Source organism: Macaca fascicularis, chromosome 5 (assembly GCF_037993035.2).
Source record: "Macaca fascicularis isolate 582-1 chromosome 5, T2T-MFA8v1.1".
NCBI classification, from domain to species: Eukaryota; Metazoa; Chordata; class Mammalia; order Primates; family Cercopithecidae; genus Macaca; species Macaca fascicularis.
The window spans coordinates 134,105,958-134,127,503 of NC_088379.1; the positions used below are offsets into that span (position 1 = coordinate 134,105,958).

The 21,546-nt window shown below is 35.6% G+C and overlaps 1 protein-coding gene across 28 annotated transcripts; it reads left to right on the forward strand.

Moving 5' to 3' along the window:
- The first annotated feature begins 43 nt into the window (after positions 1-43).
- On the forward strand, positions 44-21,483 carry C5H4orf33 (chromosome 5 C4orf33 homolog). 28 transcript variants are annotated; one of them, XR_012435101.1, is made up of 9 exons: positions 44-371; positions 1,669-1,806; positions 2,236-2,452; positions 9,175-9,364; positions 13,101-13,161; positions 18,004-18,055; positions 18,174-18,373; positions 18,676-19,026; positions 20,488-21,483. XR_012435101.1 is itself a non-coding variant. In XM_065545480.2 (9 exons), the coding sequence occupies exons 4-9, from the start codon at positions 9,184-9,186 to the stop codon at positions 20,521-20,523; spliced, it is 630 nt and encodes a 209-aa protein (XP_065401552.1). In that variant the 5' UTR covers positions 44-371; positions 1,669-1,806; positions 2,236-2,452; positions 9,175-9,183; the 3' UTR covers positions 20,524-21,483. The 28 variants fall into 28 exon arrangements, 15 of the variants coding, with proteins under 15 accessions (XP_065401552.1, XP_065401554.1, XP_073896568.1 ...); XM_065545480.2 differs by having other exon boundaries at positions 18,676-18,775; XM_065545482.2 differs by having other exon boundaries at positions 1,680-1,806; positions 18,676-18,775.
- The last annotated feature ends 63 nt before the right edge of the window (positions 21,484-21,546 follow it).

The following is a 21,546-nucleotide window of genomic DNA, read 5'->3' on the forward strand; positions in this document are numbered from 1 at the left end:
CTAGAGTCCTAGCACGCTATTGGCTGGCTGTCAAGCAATAGGAGGAGTCGTGAGAACCTAGGTGACAGCTGAGCCACCGGCTTGGCGCGGCGGGCAAACTGGTGGGACAGTGTCTCCAGGTGGTGGGGCCCAACCTCTTTTTTTTTTTTTTTTTTTTAAAACCCAAAATGCAAACGTGAGTAGGGCATGAAATACACAGTTTAAATGCCCTCACTATCTTTGGGTTACTAATATACTAAGCCTTTCTGGACTAAGTAAAGGATGCAGGTTCATGCGGCTAGGGGTAGAAGCCAGACTTGGGTCTTCAGAATCTCCCACCAAGGCTGTACCTCTGGAGGAGTTCTGTGTTTCGATTTGGTCATCTCAAGAAGGTAAGTACCATCCTGCCAAAGGAGACAACTGTTGTTTAAATATTTAACTGTGTAGTAATAAAGCATGTAGTTAGAAGTATTCAAAAGATCTTGCAAATTCAGCAGCTATTTCTTCAAAGATAAGCTTTTTTCCTCAAATATAAGGAAAGATAAAAGGAACTTTTTTTTTTTTTTTTTTTTTTGCAAAAAACAAAACGGTAAAACTTACATTTGTGGATAGATTACAATTTTCATTTTTGAAAATTGATTTTGTCTGGATTTAAAACGTATGTTTTTTTTTTAATTATTTAACATTGGAGGAAATCTCACCACTAGCAACAAATATGTTAATTTGAAGCTAGCCACTAGTTTTGCGCTTTTAATAAATTGTATTTTTATGGATTGAAGTAAAGTTTCACTAAACAGGCATGTCATAGATGCAGCTTGATTTGGCTTTCTGTTTAACAGCTTAAGAGTTTTGTTGTCCTGTACTCATAATGTCATATAAAGTAACCTTAGCGATATGTGTTAAGAAATTTTTAAAAATGTATTCGAATATGTGCAGTTAGGCATCTGAAGGCCTGACTCAATACTCGCTGTTAATAGAATGAGATGGTCCCTTCCTCTAAAGACTAGCTGTTAAATATGGATGTGTAGCTTAATAATCATTGAAAAGGTCTAATCTAGCTTTGGGTCGTGGATAATTGAACTTGTTCTGATTTTTAGTAGCTATAATGTTTACACGAAAACTTTTTACATAAAGGGAAAATTGAGTGTGCAAGCTCCAACTCGTTTATGGAGTTCAGTATATGACTCTTCATAAACATCTCACTGACTCTCCGAGGACTTGCTTGTAACTTCTCCCACATTTGAACCTTGTATATTGTCATACTGTATTTCTACTTGGCATCAAATAAATAATTATAGACTTAACTCTATGCTTACACCCAAACTGGATGGAAGCAAATACCTTCTGGCTATAATGATGAGTGGTAGTTACATAAAGTGAGTATCTCAGGTGAAAATTTTTGTGTCTGCACTCGATTTTTTTTTAGCTTACATAATCATAATTATGATCGTGATAGTTTTTTGTTTTTGTGTTTGTGGTTACAAGATTTTAGTAGATGAATTTTAATGGAGTATTTTCAACGTAAGTTTCATCATTAGGAAACAAAATTGTTTTCACTTATCCTTAAAGGATCCCTCTCGTGTTTCTCCTTTTCACACGTCCTGAGTTCTCTATCCACTTCTCCCAAGGTAGGTGCCACCTTAGTACTTATTTCATGCTCCTTCCTGCATTATCTATCATGTTTTGTAGTTTGTCTCCAGGCTCCATCATAATACCTGGAACACAGAATTGATTAAATATCTGATGGAAGGAATGAAAGAATTCAGTAGATGTTCCTGGAAAGTATCTATTAGTATAAATTGAATACAAGGAATGACAAGTGGAAATGTACATACTCATAGATAATTGTATAGATTGAAAATTAGTGACTTTCACTAACATTAATTCGGTTGATCAATTGACATTGAGCACCCAGTACTATGTGCAAAGTACCATGAAGAATACAAAGTTAGAAGTTTAAGCAAGGGTCAGAATAGATCACACAGCTGGCAAGTGCCTGAGTTGCGATTTGAACTCAGGCAGGATGGTTCTAATTTCACAACTGTTAACCGCCATGAACATGCCTCCCCAGGAGTATAGTATAATCTAATTTATAGCTGGTATAATTTATAGTTTTTGCTTATATAGCCAGTTAGCCTGTAGTTGTATTAAATGAATTATTTCTGTACATGTTCTGTTGTAATCTTAATGCTTTACAGTTGATTTTCAAATTATTGCACGGTATTTTTATTTCTGAAGCACCCTTCCTTCTTCTAGGAAACCACTCAAACTTTAGTGGAACGATTAGAAGTCTTCAGATGTTCACCTGTGGCCCTTCAACATTTTTCTTTCCTGGAAAAATCAAGTGTCGCTGCTTCAGTGTTCCAAGCCCCTCCCTCAGAACGTGTAGGAAGCTGGGTGGAGCCTAAAGCCGAGCCCTCTGCGTTGACCTCGGCTAAGAGGAGGAAGCCAGTGTTTTGAGAAAAGCTTCGTGGTCTGTGTTCTTTTGTTATTCCCTCTTCTCTCTGACCTTCCTTTCGCGGTCGCGAGGTCTTGTCTTTCGCTTGATCTCTGGAAAACAATGAAAAGTATTTTACTTTTCAGTTGTCTCCTGCTAATTGAGCGTACTCCCACTGTCAGGCTGACTTCCTCGTTTCTTCGTTTCTTCGTTTCTCTTATAAATGGGCGGGGCCTCGGGGCGGTATGGAAACTGAAAAGAAATCATTATTGTAGAAAAACTAAAAGAAATTTTGTTGAGCAGAGGAATTTGGAAATTTTCCTTGCGGATCATTTGGTTGAGAAAACACTTTTACCATAATTTATTTCTTTTAAACTTTGTGGACCTTTTTTTTCTTTTCTCGGGTTCTTAATGCTCCAGTGTTCGGTCTCCTTTCTCTTCCTTCGTTTCCTTTTAGAGGTCTTTCCAGGTAAAGAGAAAGCAATCAGAATAATTGAAAATTTATTTTTTTGACTTGTTTTAAGAGCAATTTGAAGAATAGGGGTTAAAAGTAGAAACAGATTAACAATAAACATTATATTAAGAAAGTCTAAACAGGCAGGGCGCGGTGGCTCAAGCCTGTAATCCCAGCACTTTGGAGGCCGAGACGGGCGGATCACAAGGTCAGGAGATCGAGACCATCCTGGCTAACCCGGTGAAACCCGTCTCTACTAAAAAATACAAAAAACTAGCCGGGCGAGGTGGTGGGCGCCTGTAGTCCCAGCTACTCGGGAGGCTGAGGCAGGAGAATGGCGTAAACCCGGGAGGCGGAGCTTGCAGCGAGCTGAGATCCGGCCACTGCACTCTAGCCTGGGCAACAGAGCGAGACTCCGTCTCAAAAAAAAAAAAAAGTCTAAACAGCCAAACTTGAATTGCAGGACAGTAATCATCTTGATAATATGCATTATGACTTTTCGGAAACGTTCAGCATATATAATATAAAGGGGAGAAGAGGCAGCCGCCATACTCTTAGGAGACCAGCCTTATTTTATTTATTTATTTATTTATTTATTTATTTATTTATTTATTTATTTATTTTTGAGACGGAGTCTTGCTCTGTCACCAGACTGGAGTGCAGTGGCGCTATCTCAGCTCACTGCAACCTCTGCCTCCGGGTTCAAGCGATTCTCCTGCCTCAACCTCCCAAGTAGCTGGAACTACAGGCTCGTGCCACCACACCCAGCTAATTTTTGTACTTTTAGTAGAGACGGGGTTTCACTGTGTTGGCCGGGATGGTCTTGATCTGCTGACCTTGTGATCCGCCCGCCTTGGCCTCCCAAGGTGCTGGGATTACAGGCGTGAGCCACTGCGCTCGGCCAAAAAATAATTTTAAACCATTCAGTTGCCTTAAAATAGTAATGCGTGTCTGTCATAGTATAAAATGCAAATAGGTTTTTAAAAAGTGATGAAGTTGAAAGCAAAGCTTCCTCCTTCCCATATCTGCAGGCAGATAATTCCCTTCAGGGAAGCAACCACTGTAACCACCTCGTTTGTTGGTGTTTCCTGAGATAGTGTATGCATCACAAGCATATATGCAAATAAACTTCCTTTTTATTAAATAAATGCACCTTGCTTTTTTTCACTTCACAACGTATTTTAGCATAGATGTTAATTTAGAGCTGCCTCATTCATTTTAGCAGTTATACAGTGTTTCATTGTATGATATAGCATAATTTTTTTTTTTACCAGTCCTCTACTGATGGGTATTTAAGTTGCTTCCAACATTTTGTTATTATAAACAATGCTACCACAAATATCCTCAACACTTATGCATTTTGAATATGTGCAGGTATAGTAACTCCTAGAACTAGAATTATTTTTGTCGAAGGATATTTGCATTTTTATTTTGATACTGACGTATTGCTCTTCACAGAGGCTGTATCAATTATGCCTCACTAGCAACATTATGATTTTTTCTCAATGCCCTCATTAACACAGCATGTTATCAGACTTTCTGATCCTTGCCAATCTAAGTGAAAAATGGTAATTTATTGTGGTTTTAGTTTGCATTTCTGTCATTGTAAGTGAACATTTTGCATTTTCTCTCTGTGAGCTAACTGGCTGTTCATAATTTTTGGTCACTTTTCTGTTAGAGTGTTGGTCTTTTCCTTATGATTTCTAGGAGCTCTTTATGCATCAAAGAAATTAGTTATTTGTATCAAGTATGACTTGCATATACTTTTTCCCAGACTGTCTTTTGATTTTGTTAATGATAGACTTTTGGGGTAAGGGGAACTTAGGAAGGAGGTTTTTGCTTTTATTATATTATTTATTAATTATTAAAAAAAATTTCAACTTCTATTTTAGATCCAGGGGATACATGTGCAAGTTTGTTACATGGTTATATTCCATGATGCTGAGATCTGGGGTATGAATGATCCCATCACCTGGGTAGTGAGCATAGTACCCAATAGTTAGTTTTTCAACCTTTGCCCCTTCCTTCCCATCCCCCTCTAGTAGTCCCCAGTGTCTATTGTTGCCATCTTTATGTCCATGAGTACCTAATGTTTAATTTCCACTTATAAGTGAAAATATGTGGTATTTGGTTTTCTGTACTTGCATTAATTTGCTTAGAATAATAGCCTCCAGCTGCATCCATGTTAGTTTTGTTATATTTATGTAGTAAAATGTTTGGGTTTTGGTTTCTATTTTAAAAGGTTTTCTCTACTAATGCAGGGAAAGCCCAGAATTGGGGCTCAGCCCAGGAGGGTTCTTGGCTTCATTCAGGAAAGGGTTCACGAGCAAAAGCAAGTTTATTAGAGCAACAAACTATGGGAAAATGGCTGCTCCATAGACAGAGTAGGGGCAGCAGCTCCCATGAACTGTTGGCTAGTTATATACTTGACAATTCCTTGATTATATGCTAAATAAGGGGTGGGTTATTCATGTATTTTCCAGAAAAGTAGGAAGGGTTCCCAGAACTGAGGGTTCCTCCCTTTTTTAAACCTTATAAGGTAACTTCTAGGAGTTTACAAACATGGCATTTGTAAACTGTCATGCCACTGTTGGGAATTTCTTTTTGCATACTACTGCATTATAATTAATGTGTAATGAGCAGTGAGGGCAACTAGAGATCACTTTTGTTGCCATCTTGGTTTTAGCTGTTTTCTTTTGCTTCATTTTGTTTTGATTAGATTCTGTTTTAATCAGTGGGGCCTTGGTGCTCAGAAAACAGGTCCAGCTTGTCTCCTACCTTACTACTATTAAGATTTTATTTAACTCTCTTTTTATTTCTTGTTTTTATATGATTTTGATTTTTATGCTTAAATCTTTGATTCATCTAAAACTTACTTTGGTATAAGGATCCCACTGAATTAAATTTAGGACTGCAAAATGAAGCAACTGATATTGGAAATGGGGACTTCATTGATTAGTTACATGAGAACCATCCCAAACTGCCATAGACTTATTATATATTATTGCCCCAGCACCTGGTATGGTACCTGAAATAAGATGAATACTTAATAAATGCTTGATAAACTAAATTGAAGGGAATTTCTGGGTTTATCATCTTTGTTATTAATCGTTGTATTGATCTGATATGTAGTGTTAAATGACACTACGTGATGGTCATGATGACGATACCACGAACACAGTAGGTTTCTCCTGCACAAAATCTAGAGGGTTAGATCCAGGGACTAGAAAAGTTATTCACTCAACAAATAAATAGTAAGCATCACTTATAGGCATTCTAGCTGGGTTCAGGGAGTCAATAAACAAATATGTCATGCCATGTAAGTGCCATGTAAGAATAGAAATAGAGCAGTGTACAGGTTAATAGAGAATGACTAGGAGGGGAGCGCTAGCCCAAGAGGTCAAGGACATTGACATTTAAGTTGTCTTTACTTAATGAGCACAATTTCAAATACAAAGAAATTGAAAGACTGTGGGGGTTAAATCTCAGAAGATTACTGAAGGAGAATCATCTGTCTCTAGTTTATGTTATTTTTAAACTAGACCATTAACTACTGGGCAGGATGGACTATACTTTTTAGGTTAATTTTTATAAATATTATGCATACTTAGATTGACATGAATGTTCTTTAAGCAATATAAAGTTTTTAAAAAAATAAACAAATTTGTCATTGCAATAAGAAACTAAAGTTGTTTATGCAATTAAAGCCAAAATTATATTCGGTCTTTGGACTGATGAGCCATGCACTATTGGTCTTGGCTACTTGTGGAAGTCTAGTCACTATTTCTTACAGTAATTTTCAAATAATGCTCAAAGAAACCTTAGTGGGGAAAAGCAGAAGGAACCAGTAGAAAGGTTTGAGGTACTCACTACCTAATTCTTAACAATGGTAACTTTGCTTTTATCTTTTACTTCTTATCTTCCAGATAAAATTACATTTTGAAGTAATTTGAAATCTATGCAAGCTTGTCCAACCCAAGGCCCATGGGCTACATGTGGCCCAGGATGGCTTAGAATGCAGCCCAACACAAATTCGTAAACATTATGAATTTTCTTGTGATTTTTTTTTTTTTTTTGGCTCATCAGCTATTGTTAGTGTCAATGCATTTTATGTATGGCCCAAGACAGACAATTCTTATTCCAATGTGCTCTAGGGAAGCCAAAAGATGGGACAAACCTGCTATAAAGTCTACCTCACTCTGACCATGAGACCCACCATGTGTGCATAGAAATGATAGGCCAGTTTTAGGAGCATATCACTGGATGTCACTGGTATGGTTTTATTCCATTTAGACATAGAATTGATTGCCTGAATGTGCTGGGAATTAAGTCCCTAGTGGAAACTCACTGATTAAGATAGGGATCTCTTTAATGTATGCAGAATTTTTGTGGATTTGGTGGTTGTATGAAGAATAAGTGAATCTGCCAGAACTTCCTAGTAGCTAAGGTATATATTGCCAAAATTGTCAAGAATTATCAAGCTCTAAATTAGGAGAATAGCATTTTCTTTCAGCCTATTGGTGTCAGAGTCAGTCATTCAGCATTTTTAACGTCCTGATTTATTCTTATTTCTTCCTATATGCTGCATGAGGATGCTTATTACTACCAAAATTTAGGGTAGAGGATTATACTTTTTTTTTTTTTTTTGTAGAATGTGCCTTGATGTTTCAACTAAAGAAAATAAATTTATTATTGAGGTATTTTATTCCATGCAATCCACTTAAATCAGAATCAATTTATATAGTTTTATCACTCATTGAGCTTATATCAATAATGAAGAATATGAGTTGCTGAACATTTCTTCTGAAATGCTATTAGCTTTCTACAAATGGGTTATAATACCAGAATTGTTTAATTTTAGAGATTATCTAGTAAAATTTGTGAGCATATAGTGAAACTTAGTAAAAGCTATATGCTTTAGAAAAAGGTTTTTAGAGGTCTTGGATTTCTTATGTTATGCAGAGCTTGTACATTTGGATCTCCCACTGCTTAACTCGTAGTAGGTTTTCAATACATATTCACTGATTTAAATTAATTCCAAATTTAGTAACTTCATTAATTACAGTAAAAGATTGTAAATAACTTATGAAGCAAAGGAAAGCATTCAAAGATTTCAGATAAAAGAAGTTACAGTTTGGAAAAGTCATAAGGTACTAAGTGAGATTATCTTTTGGATAAAATTACAGGATCTAGTATAATTTGGGGGTTCCACCACTCCTGAAATAAAATTTTCATCTCCTTGCAGATTCCTGAAATGTCTTCATCTGGGAAAACGTTGCTGACATTGGTTTAATTTCTAGATATGCTAGTCACATGACCTTGGACAAATCTGTTCCATTTGTATGAGGACAATAATAGTTTCTCTGCAAATTTGTAGTGAAATTAAATGAGACAATGTTTAGAAAATGCCTAATCCATAGTATTCAAAAATTTTATCAATGCATTACAATACTATACCCCTCTATTGAATACTTAGAAAACTAATTTAAAATGTAAAAACTGCTCTTTTGTAGGTACTCAGTCTATTTCAAAGTTTAAATGATTGCAGATTCTGTTCCCATTTTTCAGTTGGAGAGAGGTAATTAACCAAGCAAGCAGTCATTTAACAGTTAAAATATTAAAAACGAAAGTGTATATGCTGGGACAAAGGAAGGCAAAATTCAGCTCTACTAACTTTTAAATGATTGGAACTCCCCATCCCCAACCCCCATGAAGAAAAGGATTTTGGCCAAAAGAACAGGTGTTAACAGCACTGCTTCTACTGATTTATGGAGATTTTTTTTTAAACTAGTTGAATTTTATTATAAAGATCTTGATTCCCAGAGGATCCAGTAACTGAGACACCTGCACACTTTAAATAAAAGACAAAGGATAACATAAGAACCCATGGTGCTTGTAGTTGTGATTAAGTATATAAACAATTTTTGCAGTAGACTTAATTACAATTAAGAAAATGATTTTGATGCACTGTTTACAACAGCACTAGAGCCAAATCTAGACTTTTAACACTTTTATCATTTTTCGTGTTGAGACTGATAGTGTTTCTATGACAGCAATTAAAAAAAAGGTACATAAAAAAGTGTTAAATCTAGAAGTTTTAAAGCCTCTAGGAACTAGTTACCTATTTTAGACTAGAACTCAGAGTCCGTGCTTTGGCACAACACAAGATAGCCTTTTGGCTCCCAGGACTGTGCTCTTGCTGCCTTTCCCGTCTGCTGTTCGGCATTGAAATTTTCATTTCATTTCCAACTAAAGAAAACATTTGTATATTGTTAAAGTTTGTTTTAATATATTTTTCTTTAAGAGTCTTCAGATGGATTTTAAAATTGAACACACTTGGGATGGTTTTCCAGTGAAGCACGAGCCGGTATTTATCAGGCTGAATCCAGGTGACAGAGGAGTGATGATGGACATTAGTGCTCCATTTTTCAATGATCCTCCAGCCCCACTTGGAGAACCAGGAAAACCTTTCAATCAACTGTGGGATTATGAAGGTAAGTGGTAGTAGTGTGTTTTATTGCAAACATAAATCTTATAATAACCTCTCACAGAACTATTATTTTATCTTGCTGTTGGGAAGAAAGTGCTTCTGAGCAATTGACATGTACAGTTTCTGATACTTCCTACCAATCTCTCATTCTGACTTTTTCTCCATTACCTATATGACTTTAACTATATAGCTAGAAGAGTTAAAAAATGGCAATTACAAATCCAGATTTTTTTTTTTTTTTGAGACCAAGTTTTGCTCTGTCGCTCAGGCTGGAGTGTAGTGGTGCAGTCTTGGCTCACTGCAAGCTCCGCCTCCCGGGTTCATGCCATTCTCCTGCCTTAGCCTCCCGAGTAGCGGGACTACAGGTGCCCGCGACCATGCCCGACTAATTTTTTGTATTTTTAGTAGAGATGGGGTTTCACTGTGTTAGCTAGGATGGTCTTGATCTGCTGACCTTGTGATCTGCCCACCTCAGCCTCCCAAAGTGCTGGGATTACAGGCGTGAGCCACCTTGCCCGGCCACAAATCCAGATTTTTTTATTGCCACCTTATTTTCTTCCTTTATTTCTGTTACCTATGCTGAGAAGAGTTCAAGATTCCTGTTTTGTATTTAAGTATCTTTAAATTACCACTCTAACCTTATAAATCTTCTTTATGGAAAATTTGGAGTGTTTTACTTATTGTAGAAACACTATCAACCTCAATATGAAATGTAGTTTTTACTTTATACTGGCAACTCATCACACATATCAAATTAAGACATGACATAAAATTACACTGTTTCAGGTTTGCTCTATGATCTCCTTCTGCTGTATCCTAATTAAGCTATCAGATTCATCTTTATGAAATACTCTTCATGATGCCATTTCCCAGATCATAAATCATTATTATCCCTAGGATAAAGTTCAAACCCTTCCTTTAAGCTTTCAGCATACTTATGAATTGGGCCACCATATTCAGCCAAAGCTCTTAACCTATGTACCTTCTCATTCTATTCCCCCTGCCTCTAATGCATAGTTCAAGATCTAATTCATGTTGCATTTCTTCAAAGAAGATTTTGATGAATCTTCTAGTCAATATGTCTAGTTTATGCCATTTGTAAGCACACATTTTGTCAGTGTTAATTTGTCATATGTTAAATATATATTGTCTTTTATTGATACAAAACTGGTATATTATCCTCTTATTAATGGAATACACACTAATGTGACTTACCTGCTAGAGGCACTACAGACATGAAACTCAACAAATTCTAACCTCAACTCACCTACTTCTTTCATAAACCAGTTCTTTACCTAATTGCCCAATATCAATAAATGGTATTAACAATACATTAAATCACCAAATCTAAAAAATTGTGAGATCTTTCTAAGATATCCCTCTTTGACACTTTGCATTATTTGGATTTATTTACTAAGTCCCATCAGTTTTGCCTCCTAAGTATTCCTCTAACTCAGTATCTCCTCTTCATCCCCACTATCCTTTCCAAAAGTAAGGCTTTCATAGTCTTTTACCTCGGTTAGTGCAGAGCCTTCTAAATAGTCTTTTAGCCCTTAAGCCCATTCTTCACTTAGAAGCCAGAGTGCTAAATCTAAAATGAAAATTTAAACTCACCCTTCAGCTACTTAAAAACCTTCTCCGGATCCTTTCCTCTCAAGGTAAGTTTTGCCCTTCTTAATATGATCTCTATATAAGACTTTCCATGACCTGGCTGCTTATTCTCTCTGTAGCACCAGCAGCTCCTCCTACATTGAAAGGTTTGCCTGGTAAGACTGAACTGTTCATATAGTTCTTTAAGCTACAATATTTCCTAATTGTGTACCCTTGATTTTACTGTTGTCTTGCCCTAGAATGCTGTTTCTGTCATTCTTCACCTAGTTCCAAATCATCTTTCAAGACAGAGCTTAAATAGCAACTTTTCCAGGAATCCTTCACTAAAGTACTTTTTTGAGCTAAGCATCTGTTTTCTTTTTTTCTTGTAGCAATGTATGCATCCTCCCTTTTGGAATTTTTATTAAAATTTTCCACATTAGTATCTGATTAGATTGTAAGCTAATAAAGGTATTTCCAGAATCTGATATAGTGTTTAACACAGAGAAGCTGCAAAAGTATTTGTAAGGTGATGATGGAAAGTAGAAAGCAGAAGATATATATGTGCATCTGAGTGTGTGTGTGTGTGTGTGTGTGTGATATACACACATATATTTATAGTGAGAGAGAGTATGTGTGTGTGCGTATGTATATATATATCTATTTTATATATATGGAGAGAAAGAGAGAGATCTATTTTAAGAAATTAGCTCACACAATTGTGGTGGCTAGCAAGTCCACTCTTCCCTGGGTCTTCAGTCTGCCAGCTGGAGAGTTGATGTTGCAGTTCAAATCTGAATGCTGTCTGCTGGCAGAATTCGTCTCTTGGAGGAGGTCAGTCTTTTTTTCTATGAAGGCTTTAAACTGATTAGATAAGCCCCAGCCACATTATAGAGGGAAACTTGCTGTACTAAAAGTCTGCTGATTTAAATGTTAAACTTATCTTTAAAAAATGGCTTCATAGAAACAACTAGAATAATATGTTTCAAAATATCTGGATACCATGGCCTAGTTAATTTGACAGATACGATTAACTATCACAGTAGACATTCTCATTTATCTAGATAAAAGATTCATAAAGGGACAATAAGATTCTCTGACTTGCTGGCAGAACTATGTCTATGTTTTAGCTCTTTTATTATAAAAACAACACATGGAAAACTGGAAACAACCTAAATGTCTATCCATAAAGGATTAAATGAATAAGTTATAATATTCTATAAAATAATACTATTCAGTCATTAAAATAGTATGGAGAAGCACAGAAAAGGTCTGGCAGATTTTAGACCAAAGGGGAAGAAAAGGACATGACTTTTTACTTCATATATATATTGTTTTAATTATTTGAAAGAAAGATGTATTATGTTCAAAATTAAATTTTAAAAATAGCAATATTCAGAAATTTCCAGGAAATTATAAACAAGAAAAGAAAGATCACCTACCTAAATTCCTGCAATCACAGATATGCAGTCATTAACATTTTTGTGCACATTTTGGAGACATCTAGACATAGACACACATGAAATTTTAATGTCACACGCATTTTGGTGCTATTCTGCAGCTGACTTATTGAATATCATGGATATCTTCCTATATCAAAAAATATTTAATGGTATCTTTGATTTTAATAGCTGCATTGTATTCCATTGCATGGAATACATGAATTCCATAATTTACTTAACAGTTCTTCTATATAATAGGAGATTTATTTAGAGAATAAGAGATAATATGTAATAGGAGATAAATCATTTAGATCATTTCTAATTTTTGAACAGTACTCTAATGAATAGCATTATACTTAATTCTTTTCCCAGTGGTCAGATTATTTTCTTCAGATACATTCCTAGAAGAAGATAACTGGCTCAAAGTTTATGTGATAATATTAATTTCTTTACAACTTGACCAGCACTAGTTTTAATTAATCTTTTAAATATGTGGCAATCTGATATGCGAGAAAATTGTTGATGATTTATTTCCTATATATTTCTTCTTCCAGGCAATGTCTATTTTCTTTGCTCTTTTTCCTATTGGGGATAGTATTATAATTAAAAATAGTCAATTTATTTTATATTCTAAAGGAATAAACAAATTATTTATTGTTGGAAAGCAATATTAAATTTCTCAATATGTTATATCTCTGTTTTCAAAAGTTGTGGAAACATTTTTCTTGAATGATATAACTGAGCAGTATTTAGAAGTTGAACTTTGTCCGTAAGTATAAAATGTTTTTTCTTAATTATTACTACATAATTTGAGCATATTATTTTCTAGTTACAAATGATATGGTTTTAGTAAAAGCTCATTAATTCAAATTAACTAGTAAGAATGGTACTCTGAATTTGTTTGAATGATATACTTTTATATATTTCTTAGTTTCAAGTACAGAGCACATATTTAGAATACATGTTTAGAATATACTCATATTATAAAGATTTGAAAATCCTATGTCAATATTTTCAGTTCAGTAATGTAGATTTTTCTAATAAATTAGAAGATAATTTTTGTTTCAAAATGAAAAGTCATTATAAAACAAAAAGTCTTTCTCATTATTTACTCAATAAATTTGCATTATTATATATAGCTGTTCAGAAATAAAAAGAGAGATATGTATATAATTAATTGAGCTAGCTTATAAAAATGTTTCTTTTAGGGGATTTTTAAATGACTAGATGAAACTTTAATTTTATGTATTATATAATTATGTATTCATGTATTCCATTCTTTATTCATCATGCATTTATTAAGTATATGATGTGTCACTTTTGCATTCAGCACCAGGGATAAAAACTAAATCACATATAGATTTTCTTAGATTCATTAAAAATATTAACCTTGGACTCTCTTTGTTCAGGTTTTTTTTTGTTTTTTAAAAAATTTTTTTCTTATTATTGTACTTTAAGTTCTAGGGTATATGTGCACAATGTGCAGGTTTGTTACATATGTATACATGTGCCATGTTGGTGTGCTGTACCCATTAACTCGTCATTTACATTAGGTATATCTCCTAATGCTATCCCTCCCCCCATCCCCTCCCCACAATTGGCCTCGGTGTGTGATGTTCCCCTTCCCGAGTCCAAGTGATCTCATTGTTCAATTCCCACCTATGAGTGAGAACATGCGGTGTTTGGCTTTCTGTTCTTGTGATAGTTTCCTGAGAATGATGGTTTCCAGCTGCATCCATGTCCCCACAAAGGACACAAACTCATCCTTTTTTATGGCTGCATAATATTCCATGGTGTATATGTGCCACATTTTCTTAATCCAGTCTGTCACTGATGGACATTTGGGTTGATTCCAAGTCTTTGCTATTGTGAATAGTGCTGCAATAAACATACGTGTGCATGTGTCTTTATAGCAGCATGATCTATAATCCTTTGAGTTTATACCCAGTAATGGGATGACTGGGTCAAATGGTATTTCTAGTTCTAGATCCTTGAGGAATCGCCACACTGTTTTCCACAATGGTTGAACTAGTTTACAGTCCCACCAACAGTGTAAAAGTATTCCTATTTCTCCACATCCTCTCCAGCACCTGTTGTTTCCTGATTTTTAATGACTGCCATTCTAGCTGGTGTGAGATGGTATATCATTGTGGTTTTGATTTGCATTTCTCTGATGGCAAGTGATGATGAGCATTTTTTCATGTGTCTGTTGGCTGTATGAATGTCTTCTTTTGAGAATTGTCTGTTCATATCCTTTGCCCACTTTTTGATGCGGTTGTTTGCTTTTTTCTTGTAAATTTGTTTGAGTTCTTTGTAGGTTCTGGATATTAGCCCTTTGTCAGATGAGTAGATTGCAAAAATTTTCTCCCATTCTGTAGGTTTCCTGTTCACTCTGATGGTAGTTTCTTTTGCTGTGCAGAAGCTCTTTACTTTAATGAGATCCCATTTGTCAATTTTGGCTTTTGTTGCCGTTGCTTTTGGTGTTTTAGACATGAAGTCCTTGCCCATGCCTATGTCCTGAATGGTATTGCCTAGGTTTTCTTCTAGGGTTTATGGTTTTAGGTCTAACATTTAAGTCTCTAATCCATCTTGAATTAATTTTCGTATAAGGAGTAAGGAAAGGATCCAGTTTCAGCTTTCTACTTATGGCTAGCCAATTTTCCCAGCACCATTTATTAAATAAGGAATCTTTTCCCCATTTCTTGTTTTTGTCGGGTTTGTCAAAGATCAGATGGCTATAGATCTGTGGTATTATTTCTGAGGGCTCTGTTCTGTTCCATTGGTCTATATCTCTGTTTTGGTACCAGTACCCTGCTGTTTTGGTTACTGTAGCCTTGTAGTATAATTTGAAGTCAGGTAGCGTGATGCCTCCAGCTTTGTTCTTTTGGCTTAGGATTGTCTTGGCAATGCGGGGTCTTTTTTGGTTCCATATGAACTTTAAAGCAGTTTTTTCCAATTCTGTGAAGAAAGTCATTGGTAGCTTAATGGGGATGGCATTGAATCTATAAATTACCTTGGGCAGTATGGCCATTTTCACAATATTGATTCTTTTTATCCATGAGCATGGTATGTTCTTCCATTTGTTTGTGTCCTCTTTTATTTCACTGAGCAGTGGTTTGTAGTTCTCCTTGAAGAGGTCCTTTACATGCCTTGTAAGTTGGATTCCTAGGTATTTTATTCTCTTTGAAGCTATTCATGATTTGGCTTTCTGTCTGTTACTGGTGTATAAGAATGCTTGTGATTTTTGCACATTGATTTTGTATCCTGAGACTTCGCTGAAGTTGCTTATCAGCTTAAGGAGATTTTGGGCTGAGACGATGGGGTTTTCTTAATATACAATCATGTCATCTGCAAACAGGGACAATTTGACATCTTCTTTTCCTAACTGAATACCCTTGATTTCTTTTTCTTGCCTGATTGCCCTAGCCAGAACTTCCAACACTATGTTGAATAGGAGTGGTGAGAGAGGGCATCCCTGTCTTGTACCAGTTTTCAAAGGGAATGCTTCCAGTTTTTGCCCATTCAGTATAATATTGGCTGTGGGTTTGTTCTTTGTTCAGGTTTAACTGTCTTTTGGGAATCCTATTTACCTGGTTGGCAAACGTTTTTTTTTTCCTGTAGATGTACACCTATTATCTAAATTATAGCACATTTAAAATTAATAAAATGTTTAATAATGAAATATTTCTTTATATTGCAGTTATTCATTTGAAATGCCATTTAAATGCTTCTCTGCATCTAACATTTAGAAGCCATTGCTCCTTTTGTAGGCTGGACAGAGAGCTCCAAACGATTGATTGAAATGAGATTTTTAAATATTCTTTTATTTTCCTTTATTTTGATATTCAGCTAAATCGAATGTAGAAAAGTCTAGCTGTTTGCATTATGTTTTTAAAGAAGAATAATCATATACCTTTGTATGTCACATGTCAACTAACATGCCAAAATTTGTTATTGAAAAATATGATTAATTCTCATAGACTGCCATGAGAAGTAAGAAAATTTCAACTATTGTGTGCTTATTTTTACCCTACAGGTGAGAAAACTAAGGCAAACATTCCTAACTTGTCTAGAGTACAGTAAATAACTTGGATATCCTGAAGTTTTGCCCTTAGTTTTAATTTTATTAGATGATAATATTGGTTTATTTTCATAAAGTGATGACTAAAAACTAGATGAATGGAATAATTAGAATCTTTCTTGTTAAGAAATTACACAGTAATCATTGTGTATAAATTAATAGATTTTAAAGGTTAAAATATTCACAGAGTAATTTGGGTTTCTTATGTATCAAGATAGTTAATAATCAAGAATCATAGTTTTGCTTCAGGCAATCATTTCCTGTAACAGTTAACCTCTAGGAAAGCAACAGCAAGAATTTATTCTTATTTGCAAGAATTTTTTCTCCTAGGGTGTACCCCTAAGGCTGCATAATAACAATAAAAATAATCAAAAGACTTTTAAATGGAAAAGAATACTTGACTTCTGTTAGAATAGTTTACTGAAGGAAATCTTCCCTGAAAAGCTCTCAAAAGAGTACCTGTATAGAAATGTTTTAAGATATAGGTATTTCTAGAGTTAGTGAATTTGCTTCATGTAAATACATGAAATCCTTTGGTTCTTAATGACCTGGCTAGTCCCAATTGTACACTGTTATTAGAATTTCCCTTTGAGAAAATACTGTGTTCCTTTTTGAGAACATGATGCTGAACGAATGGTAGAAAACAGGAAAACACAAGAGGCAGACAGGTTGAAGGCAGTGTGTGGAAAAAAAATAGACAAAGATGAAAATCTTTAGCCTGTTGACTAATTGTAGACTGTCTGTGTTTTGCATTTTTTATTTTCCTAATGAGCTACCAGATAGTTTTCTTTCAGAACTAACCTTTATTAAAATTGTTGAATTCAGACTTGGAAATTGTTGCTTGCTTCAGTTTTTGAAACTCGTTTTATAAAAAACTCCAAATAACATGGTATCTCTCTGACCTTTTTCATACTTTGTGTCATCTAACCAAATGAAGTATTTTATATAACTTTTTCTTTAAAGAATATAAACAGCAATCTAAACATGAAACTTTATGCATTTGGTGGCAGTTGTCTGGAGTGGTAAACCCAAAGATGTCATTTCTAAGCAACTGAACACACTGGCTCTCCCTATAATTATCCAATATTAATATTGCGTCTCTTTTTTTTTTTTTTTTTTTGAGACTGAGTCTCACTCTGTTGTCATGCTGGAGTACGGTGGCACTATCTTGACTCACTGCAACCTCCACCTCCCGGGTTCAAGCAATTCCTCTGCCTCAGCCTCCCAAGTTGCTGGGACTACAGGCACACGCCACCATGCCCAGTTAATTTTCTTTTTTTTTTTTTTTTTGGTATATTAGTAGAAATGGAGTTTCACCATGTTGGCCAGGATGATCTCAATCTCCTGACCTCGTGATCCGCCCGTCTTGGCCTCCCAAAGTGCTGGATTACAGGCGTGAGCCACCACGCTCAGCCTGCATCTTTTAATTATTTAGAAATTTAGTTGCGAGCACACACATTCCATGTATAAAGGATAGTGAAGAAAATAACATGTTTTTCAAACACTCATAAGGAATCTCAATTTTGACAGCCACGGACAGCATTTAGTGCTTTTACTTTCTGGAAGAAGAAATGTGTGGAAAGTAAGTAAAAAAAAATATGAGGCAAAATCATTACATACACAGTAATACACATATTTATTTCTATGTTTAAAGTGTAAGCCCAATTTTATCTTTTGTGTTCCACATGTTGTTTCTGTAGCAAGAACTTCCTTTATCATTCAGAGTGTCCAGAGGAGAGACAAAATGGGAAGGCAAAGCTTATCTCCCTTGGAATTATTTTCCACCAAATGTGACAAAATTCAATTCATTTGCAATTCATGGATCAAAAGATAAACGAAGTTATGAAGCTCTTTACCCTGTACCTCAGCATGAACTGCAACAAGGACAAAAACCTGATTTGTAAGTAGAAAATAAATGAAGATATATTCCAAATAAACGAGTTTTTTGGAAATTAAGTCTTAGTGGAGCAGAAGTAACCCTTTTGATCAAAGAAGATGACATATGTGCACAGGCACCTAGTAGAGTCCAATGTTCACTGATGGTCCTCAGAATATACTTGGTAAACTTTGGGCTGACATTCTCTCTCTCACTACTGTCAGTAGAACACTTATTTTTCCATAGTGGTTTGCATGTGAGAAAAGTAAATGTTGCAATAGCTGATATAGAAGTATGTTTGCAAATTCATTTAAAATTTCTTTCAGAGCTAAAGGGCCAGAGGCGTCAGTGTTTCCAGGTGTGAACAAAGGGTCCCTGTTGCAAGGAAATCTGATCTTCAGTTATCTCTCTAGTTCTCCTCTTCTGGTAACCTCATAAGGATAAAAATATCAACTATGTTTCTAGGCAACATTGCTTATGATAAAAATGACCCTTAAGTGGTAAATTACATCTGGACTGAGAATAATTTTGGATGAACTATAAATATATGATGGAGACAGCGTGGCTTTGGGATTCTCCTTTAACAGTCATGTTCCCTGTGCAAACCCTGGAAGCTATGGCTATGGAGTTATTCCAAGAGATAATGCTCTCATGGGGCAGCAGGCATTTGAGCCAAGGTATCTGCTATGCTTTCTCAATTTGAGTCTTGTTTCCTTGCACCTGTAGCTCTCACATAGGTAGACTAGAGCTCCTGGCCAGCGTTGTGAATGCTTCCTGGACTTCTGCAAGGACTACTCCTTTAGGGAGGAAAGCCAGATGCTGTCCTGGGGCAAGCTGTGATTGCTGCTCTATATCTCTCTAGGTATACTCACCATGGCCAAGGTAGTCTGGTGAATCTGGGCATTTGGAAGAACCTAACAGAGACATCCTAGTGAGCACTGCACTATAATACACGGACATTCCTGCCTTTTTACCTGTGGAATGTGCTGCATTGTCCTCCCTCACCCTGTTTGCCTTCTCCTTCCTTTCATGCTCGCTCTTCATGCTTCTTTGTCTTTATCACTTCCAGCATATTTCTTTTTTGCTTGACCTTTTTTCCCCTTTTCCCTTTGCCTTTCTCCCCAGTCCTGACATAGCTTTTACTTAGTCTTTTTTCCCCTTCCTTTTTCTTATCCTTGACATTTTTTTCCCCGTTTTTGCTTGACTTTTTTTTCCCTTTTTCCCTTTACCTTTCCCCCAGTCCTGACATAGCTTTTACCTGGTCTTTTTTTCCCTTCCTTTTTCTTATCCTTCACTGTTTTTTCCTTAATCTCTTACTCTGGGATTGACAACTATGACTCAAAAACTGATTTATCCTGGCCAGGTGGGCAGAATGAGACAAAAACATAGTTGCAACTGACTCAAGGTCCTCGTATCAAGATGTCATGTCTCCCTGGCTGTTCATCAGCTAATACCTTCCTGTATTCAGGCTCTTCATTCATACATTACTGGAAGCTTATCAGAGGTGGAAGTACGATTATACATTGGCCAGGACAGAGCCGAGGCAGAGTGACTGCCTACAGAGTGGGGCTCCACTGCAGCATGTTAGCTAAGCCTTTCTCTCCTCATTAAGCCACTAGAGAAAGCTTCTTAATATAGTTAAATGGTTTTCCTGGAAAGAAAAGAACTGGGATTAACACTCTTTTACATTAACCTCTGTTGCTTCGGCAGACAAGGGAATTAAGAAGTCTATCTTCTTATCTATGGAACTGAAACTTTTTAAAACCATTGCTTATATGACTGATCTAAATTATGTCAAAATTTGAATATAAAAACATATGCAAGAGCATAAGATGATTTGTTTAAAGTTGGATGGAATGAGTCATGTTTTGAGAGTTGGTTTCTCCCTTCAGCTATGAGGGAGCTATTTGCAGAATTGAAAGAAGAGGGCTTTGAGATGTAGGTGAATGTTTTCAGAGCTGAGTGTTTGATAGCTAGAGTGAGAAAACTGTACATATAAAATATGTCTTACCTTTAGTATTGCTTAAAATAGAATGTTGTCCTCTTACAGATGTGACAAAATAAATAGCCCTTCAGGACAACTATTTCACAAATGCATAATTCATTTCAATTCCCACCTTCTTTTTCTTTGCTTTTAGCCATCACCTAGAATACTTCAGACCTTTCAATTTTAACACGCTGCTTGGAGAAGAATGGAAACAACCGGAATCAGACCTGTGGCTAATAGAGAAATGTGATATACAGGAGTGTAATAGATAACCATACTGATCATTTTTCTCTATGTCTTTTAAGATAAACAAAAAATAAATATCAATTTTTTAAGATGTCATGCATACATTTCAACAACAAATATTTTCATAGAAGTCACTGGAAATATCTGTGGCAAATTGCATATGATTAACAAGACAATAGATGATTCTTTGTAGATGTTTCATCTGTAAAGTCACAGTGTTTCTCACAGTCACTTAGTCCAGGATGTTACATTCCCAGCACACAGTACAGTTATTCTTGAGAACTACAGGTGAGAAAGGGGGGACAATTGAGTTTGTCCAAGGCCACCTAGAGCACTGTCCTGCACTACCTTGTGATTCAGCTATTTCATTCCTAGATATACACCCCAGAAAAATGACTGCTCATAGAAGCTTTATTCACAATAGCACAAAACTGTAAACACTCAAATTTCCATCCATAGGAAAATGGATAAACAAACTGCAATATAGTCAGCGGAATACTGTTCATTAAAAAAAGGACGCTGATACATGCAACAACCTGTATGAATCTCAAAAACATTAAGTAGAGCAAAACAAGCCAGATATAACATACTATCTAATTACTTTTACATTAAAGCCACTTCTAGGCAAAACTAGCATTTGATGATAGATACCAGAGTAGTGGCTGCTTTGAGTGAGGGCAGGGAATTCAAATTGAATGGAAAAGGAGCCTGAGGAAATGTTCTGGGGTGATTGAAATGTTTTGTATTTTGATCTGGATGACGGTTATGTAGTTGCATACATTTGTCAACATGCCTCATGCTGTATGTTTAGATTTGCAATTTTAGTATATGTAAATTAATTCATTAATAAAATACTATTATAAAATAAGCTGTAAATTAAATGGAATTAACTTCAAGTTTACATTGAGTTTATATGTGTCCATTGAACAATCATTAGTGCTGGTTACAAGTGGCTTATCGACTT

Excerpts from the sequence above, each read along its gene's own strand:
- C5H4orf33 (XM_065545480.2), top strand. The coding sequence starts at position 9,184 with ATGGATTTTAAAATTGAACACACTTGGGATGGTTTTCCAGTGAAGCAC. Across the intron at positions 9,365-13,100 it reads TCAACTGTGGGATTATGAAG|TTGTGGAAACATTTTTCTTG; the intron begins GTAAGTGGTAGT and ends TGTTTTCAAAAG. Across the intron at positions 18,056-18,173 it reads GAAGAAGAAATGTGTGGAAA|CAAGAACTTCCTTTATCATT; the intron begins GTAAGTAAAAAA and ends TTGTTTCTGTAG.